Source organism: Rhinatrema bivittatum, chromosome 15 (genome assembly GCF_901001135.1).
Source record: "Rhinatrema bivittatum chromosome 15, aRhiBiv1.1, whole genome shotgun sequence".
NCBI classification, from domain to species: Eukaryota; Metazoa; Chordata; class Amphibia; order Gymnophiona; family Rhinatrematidae; genus Rhinatrema; species Rhinatrema bivittatum.
In genome coordinates this window covers 60,060,758-60,080,325 of record NC_042629.1, presented here as the reverse complement: position 1 = coordinate 60,080,325, position 19,568 = coordinate 60,060,758, and the positions used below count along the sequence as shown (strand labels likewise).

Below are 19,568 nucleotides of genomic sequence, written 5' to 3'. Positions count from 1 at the left end.
ATAACGCTGTTGAGATATTTATGAGCTTCTACTATGATAAAATCAATAAAAACATGGCTGCGATGCCTAGCCGATAATGATACAAATTGCCCTCCAGCTCCCAGCCCCCTCCATAACAGACTTTCTTAATCCCTCAGTAACACCTGGCGACAGCTGAAGGCAGCCAAACAGCCAAGTTTTATGTCTGAACTGGACGTAATCCTCCAGGGCTTCTCCGTGCCAAAGAGAGCTGATTCCAGGAGCGAGGCACTGCTTCTGAAAAAAGTCCCGGGGACTAGTTTTCACTAAATTGGAAGTGTTTTGCAGGTGAAACAGTTGAGTCGCGGTGGTCGAGAGGATTAAAATCTTTCTCCTTAAAGATAAACCGGGCCCAGAGCATGGCGCGCATGGAAAGCCAGGCATAGGATTTCAGTATACAAATAAAGTAAATGTAACATGCATCTCTATACAGGGAGCCACTGCAGGGAACGCAAAAGGCGTCAGCCTCTATCCCCTCATGAACTGCGGGTTACCAGACTAGCTGCAGCAGTTTGAGCCATCTGCAACCTAGCGGCTGTTTTGGGGGGGTGTTTTGGGAGCCCCAAATAAACAGAATTGTTCTTGGCCTTTTAGACTATTGCAATAGCCCAGTACCACCAAGCGGATGTCGTGGAGTCTTAAGAAAGGATGAAGCTGCTTAACTTCAGATGACCAGAAGCCTTTCTTGAGACCACAGCCACTTTGGGGGCTCCATGAACAAGGAAATAAAGGAGTGAGAGTGTTTGAGGGGAAGGAGCTGTTTGAGAGCTGTGTTTTGTAGTGGGACAGGAACAGGAGTGAGAGTGTCTGGGGGGGAGGGGAGCTGTATCTTGTAGTGGGACAGGTTTAGCTGAAGTAGAAGTGTGTACGTATGGGTGTCTTGGCAATTTCTGTGGCTGAGGAGCGTCCCTGATAAGATGCCTCAGCGTGCAAAAGTGCTGTGGAGTTTTAAACAGAAAGTAAGACTTTGGGTTGGGAGAAGTTTTAAAACTGTCCGCACTGGAACAACGTCCCCCGGGTACTTCTTAGCCGCAAACTTTGCAACGTTTCAAAGAGAAAGTATAAAAATGCTTGGACATTTGCCGCAGAAAGTCCTCCCACGGTGGATGGCTTCACCTGCTTTTTATGCATTTTCCATGCAAAGTAACACACACACAAAAGTGTTGAAAATATGGCCTCCCCTGACCTAAACATGCCCCCAGGAACACTGCCTCGAACTGCAGCTACATTGCACCACATTGAGGGAGGGAAATTTTTCAGATGGACAATGTAAGTGGGCAAATCATTTATTTTCCTACATAAACAGCTTTAAAAACTGTCCACTGTACGCGGCATCTTCCTTTGTGCACAACGATATAATAAATGATTGGTCGAATATTCCCTCTCTGTGGAGTTTGGCAGGTGTACTTGAGGCACAATTGATTTGGGCAGGGTTTTTTGGTTATCTTTTGTTTTGTTTTGTTTTGGTTGTAGGACACATGGACCCCTGTAGAGGTGATGCCTAAGAGACTGCGAGAAAAGCAAAAGTAAGCAGCAAATAGTGCACCAAAACATTCCTGCGACAGGGCCGTCGTAAGGGGTGAGCAAGCTGGGTGACCGCCCTGGGGGGGCCCAATCATAGGGGGGCGTGCCACACTGCCCTCATCAGTCAGTCAGTCTGTCAGCCTGTGAAAAAGTGAGCCTGAAAGAGATGCGGTGGGGGCAGAGGCGACCTCACCTGCTGAAAGCAACTCTTGGCGCCATTTTGTCCAGCAACTGCCCCTGCCTGTGGATACTCTGTTTGTGGGAGGGGGCACTGAATCCATTTAGCATTCGTATTTCAGAAATGCACATGCAGCAGCTTCTGGGGTAAGACTGCAGAATATTTCTGCTCCCCCTGGACCACAGGGAATGCACAGAGCATTGGCGAAGCTGGGCGCTCCTCTTTTTCCAAGCTGGTCTCTCGGATTTGCCGTCCCACTCTAGTTTTCGCTTTAGAAGGTGTTCATTCTTTTTTTTTTTTTTTTGGTAAGATTTTATGGCAAGTAACGTATTTCGCTACAGAGTGGAGCGGGAGACAGCGGCCCGGATCTCGGAGGAAATTGAGAACCTGATGAAGGAGATTGAAACGCTGGTGGAGGAGAAGAGCAAGGATTCAGCGGATATGCCAAAGTCTGTACAGGAAGGTGAGGTGTTCCGAATGTCTCTCTAGGGTTACGGTCCGGTCCGGTCCAGTTAAGCCCCCGCCGCCATGCAGCTCAGGGCTGTAGCCTGATGGTTGCTTCTTCTGATGTCCCTATAGAACCATCCTCCATGAGGTAATTCCTGGCCCTTTGTTCAGTTATGGTGAGCAGGTATTTCCTGTGCTGGGATATGTATCACAAGTCTCTTCTGAGCCTTGCTTGTTTGAACAAGTAGACTTTCAGCAGGCCAGGCTGTGCGAACACATTCAAAGCCCAGCCGGTCACACGCGTGCACGGATAAAGATTTTGTTTCCTTCATGAGCTGGTTCATGCAGATTTCACCGGCGCTCTAACCCAACTAATTTCAAACCCTACCTACAGGAAGGACAATACATGTAAAATAGTGTCAGAATGACTTCACTAATAAATAATCTGAATAAATATTAGGCTCAATGTGCATCAGTGGAATGTATTCGCAGTACTGAGACCTCAGGAAAAACCAATCTACAACCTGCTCTGCCTCCTCCATGAGCGAGGTTAACTCCCGTTCCTGTAAGAACGTAAGATGGCTGTGCTGCATCAGACCCAAGGTCCGGCGAGCCCAGCATGCTATTTCCAACTGTGGCCAATCCAGCCAGATGCGGTTCCTTGTTGCTAGCTCTCGGGGATAAGCAGTGGCTTTCCCAGAGTCCTGCTGGCTAATAATTGTTTATGGAACTTGTCTAAACCCCCTTTTTAAAATCCCGCCACGCTGGATGCCTTTAGCACATTCTCCCGGCAACGAATCCCACCGCTTAATTTTACATTGAGCAAAAAAAGGCTTCCTCCAATTTGTTTTAAGTGCCATGCCTGAAGGGGGCTTAGTTTGCAAAGGTATTTGAAAAGGTAAAGGATTATTTACCCATTCCACCCCACTCACGGTTTTATCAATCCCCTCTCAGTCGCCTCTTCTCCAAGCCATTTGTCCTTTCTTCACAAGGGAGCCATTCCATCCCCTTTATCAGTTTTGTTACCCCTCCTCTGCACCTTTTCTGGTTTTTCTCTCTCTTTCTCGAGATGAGGCGACCAGAACCTCACAAATACTCCCGGAGTGGCAGCGCCCCTCCATCTATACCGTCATTCTGTGCTTTGTCCTCCGCTCCTTTCCCAATCATTCCCAACATTCTAGTTGCTTTTTTGACGGCCGCTGCACACTGAGCTGAGGATTTCGGCGCATTATGTACCTATGTGTGTGCCAGGCCAGTTAGATGCCTCGTTACCCAGTCATGAGGGAGTTTATCAAACACCTCCTGAAAATCCAGATACACCGTGTCAATTCACATGCATATTTACAGTTAGGTATGGCTTCCCTTTGCTAAATCCGTGCCAGCTTTTCCCCGTCAAGCCTGGTTTATCCATATGACCAATAATTTGGTTGATGACAATAGCTTCCAACCGTGTTGCCCAACCCCAATATCGAGCTCACCCAGCTGTAGTTACTTGGGGGACCTCTGGAGCCCTTTTGGAAACTTGGTGTTGCATCTGCGGTCCTCAGATAAAGAGGCAGATTTGAATGATCAGTTACAGATTTCCAGTAGCAGGTCTGAAGTTTTCGTGTTTGAGTTCCTTACAAGCTCTGGGCTGATTTTTTGCCGTGGATGATGCAGAAAATGAATGCTTTTGGGGAATCTAAAGACAAAGGATAAAGCTAGGACTAGTACCTGGCACCCTGCTTGACATATTTAACCACCAAGCATTGACTCAAAGGGAGGAGTGATGGTGTAATGTGTACAAAAGTACTAGCCATGGGGAGAAGACGCGTTTTATTGTTTTATCTGCAGTCGACATTGTGTGGTGTTCAAGATGCTGTAAGGGTGCTGGGATCCTTTCCATCGTTAATGTGTTATGTATAACTAATTTCTTACTTTCCCACATAGGAACATTAAACATCATTAGTAGATGTCTGGGTAAAATGGCCGACTCTGGCCCTCAGGAGCCACAACCAGGCCAGGTTTTCAGGATATCCTCAATATGCCGGAGGGAGATCTGCATGCACTGTCTCCATTGTATGCAAATGTCTCTCATGCATATTCAGTGTGGATATCCGGAAAACCAGGCCTGGTTGTGGCTCCTGAGGACTGGAGTTGGCCACCCCTGATCTCCAAGCTAGAACCGGGAGCTTTGAAGTCCCCTCTTAGGTCCCTTCTTCGGATGGTCCTGAAACACGCAGAGGCCTGGTATTTTGCTTTCCCATATAACTAAGTGGTTTGATTATTGTTACATAATCACATCTTGAGACAATTTTAATTTTAGGATGTTTACAATCGAATGCTTTTTATGGATTTTGCTACTTGATTGTTAAAAGTATTGGTTTTATTTTATTTTCATGTCATTTTGTTTTAATTATTTACCTGTTGTCTCTTATGCATTTATTTCATGTTTTTAGTTAATTGATGATGTTTGTTTAAAACAAACAAAATATTATGTTAAATTGTAACCCGCGTAGAGACCGACATCTGCCCTGCATGATACAAGCATAAGTCTTTGAATAAAACAAGTAGGACTGTTGGTTGGTTGGGAATGAACCCAGGAGTTCTCCGCTCTCCTCCAGGGGGTTCACTGCTGTACGATGGGATGAGCGTGACCATGAATTCCAAATCTCTCAATGGATCCCAGCGGGTGGTGGTGGACGGCTTCTTGTCCACGGACGAATGCAACGAGCTCCAAAGCCTTACCACGGTGAGTTGCCCAAGACCATGCACTCTGCCTTGCCTCGCGCTCGCTCATTCCCGCCTTCCTCCTGCTTTTCCCCTGAGGAGTTAGGGATCTCTCTCTCGCTCTCTCTGACTTCCCCCCTTTTCTTCAGCCTGCTGGCAGCGTGCATCATGCCAGTGCCAGGAACGTGGCCCGGGCCCGTCATGGCCGCCTAGAGGACACACCCTTTTGGCCATGCTGCTGGCGTGTCTCTTAGTCTCCTCCTTTTTTCACTTGGCGTTTTCTTTATTGTATTACCTGTCCAATCGAAAACGCCCGCAGTGGGTTACATCATAACATTCCTAATAAAAATGCATCCCGCGATAAACCAAACGAAACTTCTGCCCCATCTGCTGACGCCCCCCTCTGCCTCCTTCCGCTGCCCAGCCACAGCTCATGTAATGTAATTTATTGCAGGATTTTAATTCTTGCCCGAACTGCTTTTATTCCTGGGGGCATGATTTTACTGGAGGAGAACAACAACCCCTATTACATTCTCAAGTGTAGGCGTCTTATTTTCAAAGTAACCAAATGCTGCAGATCTGTCTGATGCTTGGACCAAGTCTCTGGAATATTTATTGCAGACGCCCCGATTGTGTCTGCGGCCCTCGAGGTCTGGAGCTGGGGATCCCTGCTTTAATGTGTTTTTTTTCTACAGCATGGTCGTTGCCTCCTTGCCTGGCTTTCTCTGTTTGTTAAATTTTTCTCAGGAAGAGAGCCCTAGCCCAAGCCTTCCTGCCCTCTAATTGTCCCCCCCCCCCCCCCCTCCCGCCTCTGGGCCTTATCTTAGATCCCTGATTATCCTGAAGGGGGAGGCCCAGCCCAGGAGTGCATGGCATTCTCTCATTCTCTGGGTGTTCGTAAGATAAGTTCCTGCTGCTTCTTCAGTTCTACCCTTCCTCTAATTATAGGGCAGCACTTGCCTATGTGGCTGTTTTACCATTCTGTGCTCCGTTTCCAGGGTGATCTCCTCGGGCTTGGGCTGACCTGGTTGCTTTCTTCATAGCGGCTGTCTACAGTCGTAATAATTTCTGAGCGTTTCCCCTGTTCCGTAATACCACTGAGAGTTTAAATGTGCTCCTGTTCTCTGGGTTCACCTGTTACCGGGGCCTTCAGGTACCTAAGGCTTTCTGCCTTTGCTGAAGTGGGGGAGTAGCTTAGTGTTTAGGGCAGCGGATTGAGAACCAGGGAAACCAGGGTTCAAATCCTGTGAGGCTTCCTGTGACCTTGGGCAGGTCCACTTCACCCTCCGGTACAAACTCAGATTTTGAGCCCTCCAGGGACAAGGAAATACCTTCAGTAGCTGAAAAGTGGAAGCTAAATAAATAAAGCTTATTTTGGCCGCAATGTCCTCTTAAACCCGTACCGTGGCACCTCAGGACCCTTATTACTAAATTCTTTTGCTTGATCCTGGCAAGGAAGTACTTAGTCTGCTCACAGTTTAGCTTTATATGAACTTCAGTGCTTTTGTTTCTGGATTTTTGCTCTCTCAGCTTGGGTTAAAATTTCAAGAGAACGCGTATTCCGGGCCAGGGTTCCCTAAACGTTGTGTACATTCATCCTTCATCACGAGGGTCCCGAGGAGCTCCCTGTCCCTTCTAATCACCTTTTAGGACAACCGTTATTTAATAGCGGCAGGGTCCATACTGAGTAAAGCCTGCGAACTGGGAAAGTGACCCTGATATTCAGCAGAACTCACCCGCATAAAAGTCTTTCGCCAAATATACCCAGAAAGGCTTTACTCAGCTTAACTTTCTGCAGGCAGTGCTGCCGGGAAAACATGAAACTGTGACCCGGGAATGGCCCCAGTGCTGCCTCTTCCTACCCAGGTACATTGTAGGTGGGTAACAAGTTCCTCAGAAAAAATTTAGTTGGGTAGCAGGGGGAGGGGGAAAGAGTTTAAAATTAAAATCTCAGCTTTTATCCAGAAGTCGGCCGGACAACCTGCATGACTGCTCTGTTTGAGCATTTTGGGTTTCCTTTTCCCTATTTCTCTTTGGTTGTTTCCTTCCAGTATAAAGATTACATTTTATTTCTTCTTCTTTGTTCCACGTTTCTGCCTCTCTTCATTCCGTGCCTCCCGCATCTCCGTCCCCTTTTCTCATTTCATGAGAGAGAATGAAGCGGCCGAGGACTGTCGTCGGCTGTTGCCCGTTAGAGGGCTGGGGGGGGGGGTGTTCCTATCTTTGGGGGTCTCCTGCAATCTCCTGTTTATCTGTGTTTCAGGCTTCAGCCAAGGCCGGGGATGGCTACGGAGGTAAGACCTCCCCGCACACCCCCCACGAGAAGTTCATTGGTGTGACTGTGTACAAAGCCCTGAAGGTAAGGGGGGGACTCGAAAAGGGTTCTGAACCCGGGAGCTGAGGTCCTGGGGGTCTGGAGAGTCCATGTCTAGGAGATGTTCTTATGTTCAAGACAACTCAGCTAGGGAGATGGGGAGTGGCAGAAGGTTCCATGTACAGAAGTTGGAGAAGGAGCTTAGAGGGTTCCATGCAGAGGAGTTTGGTGGGTGATGGCAGGGGGTACCATGTGCAGGACGCCCTGCCGTTATCACGCTTGTACAAGATCAACCCTGAGGCTGTATTTTCCACCCCAGGGCTTCCTCAGAGGGCGGGCGTCGAATGCCCCCGAGCCCCTCCTCCAGGGGGCCCATCAATGCCTGCCCCGCGGGTGGGTCACAAAGAAATAATCCGGCCTGTCTGTGCTTTTTCAGTTGGGGCAGGAAAGGAAAGTGCCCATGAGCAGCGCCCTCTTGTACTACAACGTCACGGATAAAGTGAGAAGGGTGATCGCCTCGTACTTCCGCCTGGACGCCCCCCTCCACTTCTCCTACTCCCACCTCGTCTGTCGCACGGCCATCGAAGGTGAGCGGCTGAGCCCTGCCCAGCAGGAAGGGGGGGACGGGGACGGGACCCTGAGATCTGGAGCTGAGAGTTAAAAAAAAACAAAAAACCAAAACCACCAATGAAAGCCTTCCCATCCCATCCTCCAGCACTGAAAAGGTTTCCCATGTTAGCGTCTTCGTCTGCTCGCCCTCAGTGCAACCATCAGAAGCAGAGAACGAAAGGGAGAAAACAGGGGTGGGGGGAGGGAGAGGGAGTGGGATGGGGTACGATAAACTCAGTCTGCAGCGTTTAAAGAGAAAAGTGGCAATTCGTGGTGCTCCCGGGGCACAGCTGTCTCGCCTGCACATGTGGCTGGGTGGAATGCAGGCCAGGATGGCGCGGGTTTTATTCTAGAACTTTCCGCACTTCCCGCTTTGAACGAGGGCAGATTGGCAGTTATGACTTTTGAATGGATGCTCCGAAAAACGCCCAGGCCAACGCTGGGGGAAGCGAGGGCGGCAGCTCGAGGTTTGGAGAGCCTGGTTCGGACACCTGCATGGGTTGGATTTCCTGCGTGTGTGTGCGCGGACAGCTGATGACCTCAGCCTGGCCGTCTGCCCCGGCCTTCCCTTTTGGATGCAGCGGTCAGCCGTGGGGTTATGGTGGGTGAGAGAAGAGGCAGAGAGAGGGGAGAGTTGGGTTGAGCCGGAGGGTTAGGCGCAGGAGCTCGAGGCCCGCTCGGGAGGGTTATGTGCCTCTTCATGGGCGCGGCAGGAAACGGCCTGCCCGTGGCTGTTTATCCCCTGCTTTCGGCCCGGTATTTCCGCTGTAGGAGAACATCAACAGCTGGGTTAAAAAATAAAAAAAAAAAGCCTTTGAAAATGGGCTGGGCCTGATGGCGCAGGGCTGCCGTGCAGGAGACCAAAATTCAAATCTCAGTCCCACCTTCTGGGACTGAGGATAGCACGGGGGAAGTGTTCACAGCCTCCCTCCCAGGAGAGAGAGGGGATTTCAGCCATCGGACGGCGGTGCCACCTGAAGGTTGGCATCGGGGCACGAGCACCAGGTCCTGCATGGACCCGCGGTCTGGGCCCCTCAGCCAGAGGGCTGAAGTCGTGCTAGCTGGACTAGGGGAGCGGGATTGCAAATGAATAGAAAACATTGGCGTAGCCTGTGAGCTCAGAGAAGGAAGAACAGGGTGGTGTGTTAGGAGCTGCTGCCGTACTTGACTCACTGACTCCCTGCCCAGATTAGCTCAGTATGCAAAAGGAAAACTCCTCTGCTTCTGTTGCATTTAAGTTTCACCTCGATCCATAGACACTGGTAGAGGCCGTCCTAGTGCCCCTCCTGCTGTTCCTCACGATAGTCTTTCCCTTACTGACTCTTCCTCTCCTCACCGTGCACAAGCTCCTCTCTTTTTTTTTTAATTCCTGCAACACGAGAGATCCTCTGTTCTGCCTCAGATAAGCAAGAAGGGCGAAAGGATGAGAGCCACGCGGTTCACGTGGATAACTGCAATCTGAATGCGGAAGCCCTGATGTGTGTGAAGGAGTTCCCAGCGTACACCTTCCGTGATTACAGGTAACTCTGCGCCCACGCCGCTGAGATTCGGCATTCGGCATCCGTGGCCTGCTGTGGCAGATCGCCTAAGGGCTCGCATATTTCCCCCTAACCAAGATTCAATATCTGGCATATGTGGTCTGCAGCCACAGATCACTCAAGGTCTCTCTCCTCCTCCTCCTCCCTCCACCAATCCCCTACAGCAGTAACACGTCACCCGAGTACTCTGACCCTGAGATTGAGTTTATGATCTAAAGTAACAGATTCCAACAGATTCCCTCCCCCCCCCCCCCAAGGTCTCACACATCCCCCTCTCCTCAAGATTCAGTATCCAGCGCATACAATCTATAGTTGCAGGTCACCCAAGCTCAGAGCTCTCCTCCCTCTCCCCCCCCCCCCCAGAAAGGCTATGAGGAAAGGCTAAAGAGGTTAGGGCTGTCAGCTTGGAGAAGACAGAGGAAGGTGGAATAGAATGGGTAAATGTAAATTGGTTTATTTACTCTTTCAAAAACACATAGACTAAGTGCACTTCATGAAATTGGAACTAGCACATTCAAAACAAGTTGAAGAAAATTATTTTTCACTCCTTTACACACAATTAAGCTCCGGAATTCATTGCCAGAGGATGTGGTTAAGGTTGTAACGTAGCTGGGTTTAAAAAAGGTTTGGACAAGTTCTTGGATGAGACGTCTATAAAGCTTTAGTAACCGAGTATACTTGGGAAAAGCCACTGTTTATCCCTGGGTGTTAGCAGCATGGGATCTATTGACTGTTTGGGATCCTGCCAGGTACTTGTGACTTGGACTGGCCACTGCTGGAAGCAGGATACTGGGCTTGATGAATCCTTGGTCTGACCCAGTATGGCAACTATGGGGGAGTGGCTGATGACTGGGACCGGGGAGGGGGTGACTGACTGGGGGGATTGCATAGAGCCAGCCAGTGTGTGAGTGCAGGGGAAGGAGGAAGAGAGTCAAAACAGCATGATAGAAGATTAGTTTGACAGTGGGGAGGAAGAAATGGTCAGAAAAAAACAAAATTAGGAGTTTCTAGAGATGAGCAATGAAAAAGCAATAACATAGGTAGACAGGGTTTTAGAAATCAGAGGCCAACGTTCAGCCGCTGAGCGACTCTGCTAGTTAGCCGGATAAATATGCGGTCACACCACTGAATAAACCCGGCTATCTTAAAGTCAGGCGCGTATGTTCATGCAGTTAACTTTAGGACAGTCGTACAGTGCGACCAAACTTAGCTGCATAAGTTAAGCTGCTAACTTGAAATATCGGAGTTAGATGCATAACTTATGTGGCTAACTCTGCGTCTCCCCGAAACACCCCCCACCCCAAATACCCCAAACATATGAGGCTAAATTCTACTCCAGTGGTCCCCCAACCCTGTCCTGGGGGCCCACCAGCCAGTCGGGGTTTCAGGATATCCACAATGAATATGCATGAGAGAAAATTTGCATGTCATGGAGGCAGTGCATGCAAATTCTCCGTCATGCATATTCATTGTGGATATCCTGAAAACCCGACTGGCTGGTGGGCCCCCTGGTCAGGTTTGGGGACCACTGTTCTAAGTCATATAACTTGTTACTCGGCTAGAATTTAGCCTCAGATGGCTTTTATTATTAGCTATGCAAATTCAGCCCTAAATGCCCCGATACTGCCAGTAATTAGAGTGACTTTATCTTGGAAGTTAGTGATGTTTATACCACTGGCGTGACGTCAGGATGCTGACCCCCGATTCTGGTAATGATGTGCGTATTAAACACTGCTTTTTTGTTCTGTTGTAGTGCTATCCTTTATTTAAATGAGGACTTTGAAGGAGGAAATTTCTATTTTACAGAGCTTGATGCTAAAACGGTGACGGTAAGTGACATCCTCTGCCTCCTCCTTTGCTTCACCTGCGGTGGATTCTCCTTCTCCATCATCTGAGGCCCTCCCCTGCCTCTTCCGATCGTCTCATCCTTTCTCTCCCCTCCTCTTCCTCACGTTGGCTCTTTCCTTCCTCCCTTCCCTTGCCTGTACTTTCCTCAGAAACACACAGAAGAGGTTTGTTATGCAGAGAGAGAGAGAGAAAGTCCACCTTGTGCATTTGTAACCAAATTCCTTTCCCTTCCCAGTTCTGGCAACCATCACTTTTCTCCCAGTCTCGTCAGCTCATCACTTTCCTCGCTTTTGTCTCCGTCTGAAGTTATTTACCATCCCCACTAGCACAGTGTTCCTTGATTTCACCCCTCTCTGTGCCTCGTCCCTTCCTCGGAGGACCTGACATCTATTTTGTTTTGTTGCAAGGAGGAGGTAATTCCCTGAAAGGTCCCAGTAGGTAACTCTTCCATTCACTGTCTGGCTTGTAAAGAAAACCTCGCTGCCTGCTCAATATTTTATTTCTCCCCTCTTCTTTATCAGCCTACTGCTTCTTTTTTTCGTCTTTGGCCCAGCAGTTTCCTCCTCCTCCTTCTTCTGAGTTTCCAGCTTGCTCGGAATCCACCTCTACCGGACCACGGTGTCCTGATCCTTCATCCATGGTTCTTCTCCGTTATTTAGCTTTCCCCTTCCCCTGCTCCAGCTCAGCCATCTCAGTGGCGATGCTTGGTCAGGGACCCCAGCTCCTTTTGGAAACCGAAAGGCGTGCAACCCCGAGTCTGGACACTAGAGGTCACTGTTGTGCAGTGGCTGAGACGTCTGTCTTGGGGACCCCACAGCTCCTGGGTTTTCAGGATCTGAATTATGCATGAGGTAGATTTACATAGACTTGATTTCCAGTGTATGCAGAATTTCTCGCCTGTATAGCCACTGTGCATATCCTGAAAGTAGGACTGGCTGTGGACTCAGTGGGACAGGTTTGGTCAGCTCTGCCTTAAAGGCTGGGAACCCTGCTGTCCTGAGCTGCTGAAGGTGGACTTGGGAGTCCTTTTTTGCATTTTCTCCAACAGTGGAGTATCTTTATAGAGAACAAGAAACCAAAATTGAGCCCCAGGCTTCTGAGAGATTCAGGTAGCCCCAGTAGCTGGAAACATTTGCCTTTCCTGCTCTTGTTGGACATATCAAAGCTGGATATCTGAGATTGTGGCTGCCAACCCTTCGGGACTTGCCTTCATTTACACTTTGCTTTTCTCACGTCGGTCTGCAGGCGGAGGTGAGGCCGCAGTGTGGCCGTGTGGTGGGATTCAGCTCCGGCTCAGAGAACCCTCATGGGGTGAAGGCAGTGACTAAGGGTCAGCGCTGTGCAATCGCTCTGTGGTTTACGCTCGACCCCCGGCACAATGAACGGGTAAGGCTGGCCTGGCATAAGGGTTCCTGTCCTGAGCGCAGACCCATCCCGCCCTGTCTTCTGGTCGCCTCTCTCCCGGCGTGCGCATTGTGTGTCTGAACTGTCCATGCTTGCATCGTTCCCTGCGTACAAACTGTCCTCTTCAGTTTCTCTCTGCACTGGGGGGGGGATTGCATGATCTGTGCCCCATGTAGTCTGTCTGCTGGAATTACCAAACCACGCCACAGTGTAGAAACCACGGGTGCCGTCTCGCAGCTCAGCCTGGTAGTGCCATCATAGGCCCCAGAAATACGGAACCCTATGCCAACATCTGTCTCAGCCGGAATCCTACCCCCGCTGGCACTTTGTACCTAGAACAGCTTTTAAAGTGAGAGGCTGTGGGTGCTGCTTTCCCTTTGCTAATTGGTACAAAAGCGTCAGGCAAAAGGGCCTTTGCCTCAGTATGGACAGTTTTATAAAAATTCCCCCCCCTACCATTCGGTATTTTATAAAAGTTGCTTTTGGTTGAGGAGTGTGGTTCCTTGTTTTTATTCTTTTATTTTATAACTGTTTTATATACTGGAGAATTTGTGTGAATATATTTTGTTGTTTGTATGTGTCTGTTTTTACTTATTTTATGATTGTTACATTGTAATTCGCCCTGAACGCTTTAGTGGAGGTAGCGGAATAAAAGTATTTTAAAAATAAAGTAACTGTGCTCCTGTAAGGTAAGGTTAGGACTGACAGGCAAAAATGTGAAGAAATGTTCCTCTTGTGTATTTACTTATGAACCCTGGTGCATGCATCTTCTACAGCGGCGGCTCGTATGTACACAGACTGATGGCGGGAGATTATATGATATGGACCCTTACTCAGACTTGATAAACTTTTTTTTTTTTTTTAAAGTGAGCACTAGCTCTCGGGTATAATTTCTCTGTTTTCCTGCAGGAGCGGGTTCAGGCTGACGACCTGGTGAAAATGCTCTTCCACACGGAGTTAACAGACTTGTCCCAGGAGGAGGGAGTGCGGGAAGCCCAAACGCCTGCCCGTGAGGCCGGGGAGGAGCGGTCGCCGACGGGGGCTGCTCCCGCAGCGCAGGATGCGGCTCTCACAGCCCAGGCAGCAGCTGCCGCACAAGATTCTCCTGCGACCGACAGTGCGGAGCCTTCCCCGGAGCCCCCTCTCTCTACCGCTGCCTCTGACTCGTCGGGAAAGAAGACGGAGTTATAACGGACACCTAGCTTCCTGAGAGACCACCAGCAGGGCTGTATGCTGCGGGAGACGGAACGGCGCCTGCTACCCCTGCAATGGCCAAGATGACTTTCCGGGAGCGCTGAGTTACAGGAAAGAAATAGACTCTTTTTTTTTTTTTTTTTTTTTTAAATAGATACTTTTTTTTTTTTTAATCCCGCTACGATCTACAAACTGAAAAACCTTTTTCAAAGCACACTTCATAAAACAATGGAGCCTCCTACTGTTTCAGCCTGAAGGGAGCTCACGAACCTGGGGCTTCAGCGCAGGGTAACGTCTGTCATACAGCAGGCACTAACACACCATAAGCTGCTAGTCTTGGGGATGGGGGCGGTCAAAAGTGAAGGGCTTCCTCAGTGCCAACTGCTGCTCTCTGGGTGGGAGGGGGTGGCTCTAGGCTACTGTAAGCTGTTCCTGAATCCGTCTGTTGGTAGGAGGCAGATACTTCGGTTCCCCATGATCCAAGTGGTTATTTCCAGGCAGTGTCAGGGCCTTTATGATGGCTCATCATCAGTGTCTGGGCAATCTGAGTAGATGCCACTGTTTCGTACCTCCCGCTGTAGAACCCTTGCCAGGGGGACCTGCTGCGCCTCACCACGGGCTAGCGCTCATTAACCCTTTGATGGCAAGGATTAAGGGGGGCTGTTGGAGGCCAACATTTTTGTCATGGGAAATTTCAGCAGTTAGTACCAAGGAGCATCGTTTGGCCACATGTGTGGTGCCAGCCCTTGTCTTGACATGGCTACAGCTAGAATCGACATGGCAGGAGCTGTGCGTGTATGACAAAAGAACAATACAGGACTGATGTGCTGGTTCCATATGCAATTGCCAGAAAACCTCTTGACTACAGTGGACCTCCCAAGCGAGAAAGCAGCCGGCAATTTATGTCCAGCCTGTACTGCCAATATACCTTCCCCTGGTTATTTAAGTGCCTTATGTATAGAACATCGTTAAATAAAGGAGGGTTTTTTTTCCTACTTTCTGCGTTAGTGCGGTTAACATTGCCCTGCCAGGTGGTTAGTGCCGGGGGGGGGTTATGATACTGGCACTGCCCCCTCCAGCTTGCAGTCTTGCACAATAGGTGACACAGGTCGTGCAGTTAGAGACCAAGCTGGTGAAACCACTGGTAGGAGGACCCTTGCTGAGTGGCCACAGCCACAAACTAGTAAAGGACAAAGTGGCCACCGCTGATGTGGGCACTGTCCCTGCTACAAGAATAAACACTGGCAGTTGAAAAGCAGAAGATCTTTATCAGCGAGACAGACGGAGCAATGCAGGTCTGTCCAGCGATGCAAGGTTGGCAGAGCTCAGCTTACAATAACTCTGCAGCAATTTTATGTACCCCCTCTCTGCTTCCTTTCCCTGTACCACCCCTCTTATATTTACCAAGGCAACAACCCCTTCATATCATTCCTACCTCTAAAAGGTCACTACACTTCTCTTATCCAAGTTTTGGTTCCAGTCATCGTGCCGTAATTTTCACATTTGGCTCATGATCAGAGCAACAGCGTTTATTCTTCAGCATGCGACACCAGCTGGTCATCATCAAAAAGCACCCTTCCACTGTGCCTAGTGCAAAAGCTGATAGCTGTGTGACCACCGTGGCTAGTCATGTCATCTGCCTTCCTCCACACTTTCAGCCCGCTTCCAAATGTCAAAGGCAAGCTCACAATCCAAGAGTGCAGCATGGGTAAAGGGTTCTCTTGCCAGAATGCCTTGTTCCTAAGAACGTAAAGAGAAATTGGGGATAGTATTAGTTGGCTTTCATCAACCATTAAGATACGGGTGATGGGCCAGCTCAGTGGCAGTGCTGTGCACTGCGATGTGGGAGGCTTGGAGATCAAGTCCTAGGCCCAGCATCTGCTCCTCAGGTTGGCCAACACAATGATGCCACCTAGTGGTCAAGCTTAGGATGTACACCTATCGGGTTCCAGAAGGAGCCATAGTTTGTAGCCCCTGGTCAAGGACTGTCACTGGGATGGAATATAAAATAGGGGGAAAGATTTGGGTAGCTGCAAATGAAGAATCATAGGGCCACAGTACAGCGGGCCAGTTCTGACTGAGCTGCTGCAAGCCCGAAGGAGCAGGACAGTATTACTGGGGCAACAAAGAAAATATACAGTGGAAAGCCAACCTGCTGTCATTTTAAGCCACAGTGCTACGCATGGAGATTACACCCACCCCTGCAATTGCCTACACAGGCCTTGTTCCTTGAGTGCAATGACAAAGCTTACTTGCGGTGGCCTATCTTCTGCTCCCTTGCAAGTCCGACGGGCTCAGCAATGTCTGCGGAAGCACAGTGCAACCCCTAACAAAGGCGATGTAGGTAATGCAAGCGTAGGGGTTCTCGGTTCAACAGAAAATGACAGCTGTACAAGAATGCAAGGCCCATGTAATAAGCCCTGCCTCAGGAGCTTCAAAACAATAAGAAATCAAGTTAACTCCTGGTGCAGTAAGTAAAGGCATCAGGAGTTAAACATGTGCTCAGCACAGGCTGATTCGATATGAGAGCATAAATCATATTTATGTGCAGAAAACCATGCTTTGTGAGCCAAGGATTTATTTATTTAAAAAATTGCTTTTATATCGCATAAACCCATGATCTTGCACAATCCTATAAACACATATGATATCACCATCAACAACAAGATCTTTATAATTTATGATATCAAAGTTGTCTTAAGTGGCTGGACTTTGTATATTTTGATTTTAATCAGTTTTAACACACAGCCAGTACCCGATTGTTAGGAGAATTTAACTAACTGCTTCCTTTAAGGACAGAGTCATCAGGAGGCCCACAGCTCTCTCCTAAGATATTCAAGAAGCTGGTTCCACACTAAAGGAGCAGTAACAGAAAAACGTTGAACCCTAGACTCTGCCAAAGTCACGACTCGCACTGTTTGAACACGCAGGAAGCACTGCCCTACAGATCTTACACTTCTCACGGGTTTGTAAATAGGCACATAAATCCCAACTAGAGCTCACGGCACCAGAACTCCACCTTCTGCCCATCGACTTGACACTAGGACTAGAAATTGTGTTTTCCATTATTCAGACATTTACAGCGGATTACATTTAGGTACTGTAGGTATTTCCCTGTCCCCCCTCCACCTCGAACCAGAAGTAAAATTTCTAGCACCTCTCTGCACTGGAGGGGTAATAGTTAATGTCTTCATTTGCATGGGATTTCCATGCAAGGGTGCTAAGCAGGACACACAGTTTTGCATGCAAAAAATGTGCACACAACTGGGGGTAAAACTGTGCACTCTGCTGAGTGAACCTCATCACATTGGGCCCCTTGTTGGCGCATTTCTGATGCTTTACTCTCATGTCTTGGAATCTTCTGCTTATCCCAGTTTTTCTTGAATTTTGTAACTGTTTTGGCCTCTGCCAGAAGGCTGTGCCATGTTCATCTAAGAGAAACCTTGGTCTTATTCCCGTGCAGAAGCTGAATGTGTTGGGTCAGTTGCTAGCCGTTGACGGCATTACCATAGACATTAGCAGCAGCTTCCTCCACTTCCTGAAATTGATAGCTGTGCCTTGCAATGATAGCTGTAGATCAGCCTTTGAGAACCAGTTGCTCCCACGTCTGACGTTGCAGTGACCAGGGCAGACAGATAAGCAACTAAAGTACATCAGGTTCTCCTACTAGCAGGAATAGTGGACCCTGGTATGAACCTGGATATTCTGATAAGAGCTGACTCTGTTTCAGGCTTCATTCAAAGATTTAATGGTGGGGGTTTCCTTTTTCCCTTCTACCTGCAAAAGCTTCTGTGATCACCGATGCCTACAAAGCAGGTTAGAATGGCCACTAGCCCCTCTCTCGTGGTAGAAAGACAAGACTGATATCTAAGAATCCATGTTCTGTGACCAAGCTGGGAACAGAAGAGCCACGTAAATCTTGTGGCCATCATAACTCTGCTGTCAGTTCTCATCATTGTGAAGAGTAAAGACAGCAAAGACCACAAAGGGACAGTACTGATGTCAGATCACTGTCGCGTTCCTCTTCTGTTAGCACTGTACACACAAAACACTTTACGAGCTTCCTGTGTATCCTGATATGCACCTGAGAGGAACACAGCAATTCTCTGAACCTATCTCAGTGCAAGTAGGTGACACGTATGGGATGAAAACGCCAAGAGAATGGTGATGAGGAAAATGCACAGCCTTCGCTGAGTGATGGTCGCAGGACAGGGACGCAGGGATGGGGGCTGCACTGTGCTTACTGGAAGGCCCGGGAAAACCCGCACAGAGTGGCAGCTGCAACTCTAAAGGGGACGCAATGGAATAGGGGGTTGGGCTCCATGTGGGAATTTGATCTATTTGGGGTAAATGCACATAAAAGCGCTGCAGGGTGGATGGCCTTTTGGTCTTTATCTGCCATCACCAGATCTGTTATGCATATTGATCATTTCATGATTCGTGGTATATAAAAACGTTTAAATAAATAAATAAATAAATGGTTTGACAAAAGCCAGAAATTCAGCTTTGTTTCATTGCTGGCTTTTCCTTTAATCCATCAAATTCTTGTTCCCGTGAGAATGAACTAGGAATGTCCTATACATTAGCCTAATATATAGCTACTGGAGCAAATGCTGCACTCAGCACGTTTAGTGAAAACACAATAAGTGCAGATGACTTATTTGGTCACAGTTCACAAAAATGTTTATTATATCCAATATGGCAACTCCACTTAGTGAATTCGTTTTTACAAAGAGTCCCCTGACACGGACCCTGTGTTTCGCCAGTCCGGCTGCGTCGGGAGGGACGAAATTTAAGTAACAAGTAATCTATAAAAACAGAAAAGTATATGAGACCAAATGCAGATACTGAGGAATGATAATGTACAATCATATGGTCATAGACTTGAATAGCATACCTTTATATCCAAACGTCACTGTTACCGGGAGCGCACTGAACAAAATAACAGAAGGGATTTAACCGCTGACAAGCATATTGGCGCGAAACACGCGTACCAATCAGAAGAGACGATCCAACCACCTATCACACCGAAATGTCAAATGACGTCAACATGCTGTCAGATGAAATGACACCATTCAAGTTCCGTATTTAGACCTTTAGGCGTAACAGTGTCCAAGATATAAATCCATCGCTGCTCTTTCTTAAATAATATTTCAGAGAAATTACCTACCCTTACGGGAGGAGGCACAACTTCTAATACAAAAAACTTTAGATCAGGTATCATATGAGATACTTGGATCCAATGATCTACTAGTGGTGCATTTTCCCTCTTGTTCTTGATGTTAGATCTATGTTCAATTATACGGGTCTTTATCACTCGTGATGTTTTCCCCACGTATAACATTTGACAAGGGCAACTAATGACATATATCACACCTGAAGAATTACAGTCTGAATCCCCAAATAAGGAGAACACTTTTTTCGTGGTAGGATGAGTGAAGGCTGTCAGTGCATAAGTGAGAACACAAACAGAACAATGGCCACACGGTTTATGACCTCCTCTATTCCCCAGACAATTCTTAACACTACTAGACGAATGTACTAACCAGTCCCGAACGTCTGGAGGTAGGACATAGTTTATGAGTGATGTTGAGAGTGAGGTTGCTCCAGGAGGCCAGGGCTACGTAAGGGGTGGAGCAGTCAAGTTCAGGTAGGGCGTTGGATAGAGCTGAACTTAGGTCCTTGCTCGAACAGGGTTTTCTGAAAACAATAGTTGTGCTTAGTGCCTGGTTCTGTGTGGCCGGAGCATTTATGGAAAGTAGTGTTTCAATGAGGAAGTGGTCTG

The 19,568-nt window shown here is 48.2% G+C and overlaps 1 protein-coding gene across 1 annotated transcript in view; it reads left to right on the top strand.

Moving 5' to 3' along the window:
• Positions 1-14,778, top strand: part of P3H1 (prolyl 3-hydroxylase 1) — a 30,220-nt gene extending 15,442 nt beyond the window's left edge. The window contains exons 7-15 of the mRNA XM_029578295.1: positions 1,492-1,544; positions 2,062-2,183; positions 4,771-4,898; positions 7,140-7,235; positions 7,627-7,777; positions 9,202-9,319; positions 11,091-11,166; positions 12,431-12,571; positions 13,499-14,778. Coding sequence (XP_029434155.1) covers positions 1,492-1,544; positions 2,062-2,183; positions 4,771-4,898; positions 7,140-7,235; positions 7,627-7,777; positions 9,202-9,319; positions 11,091-11,166; positions 12,431-12,571; positions 13,499-13,780 — 1,167 coding nt within the window. The 3' untranslated portion in view covers positions 13,781-14,778. The remainder of the gene's footprint in view (positions 1-1,491; positions 1,545-2,061; positions 2,184-4,770; positions 4,899-7,139; positions 7,236-7,626; positions 7,778-9,201; positions 9,320-11,090; positions 11,167-12,430; positions 12,572-13,498) is intronic.
• The last annotated feature ends 4,790 nt before the right edge of the window (positions 14,779-19,568 follow it).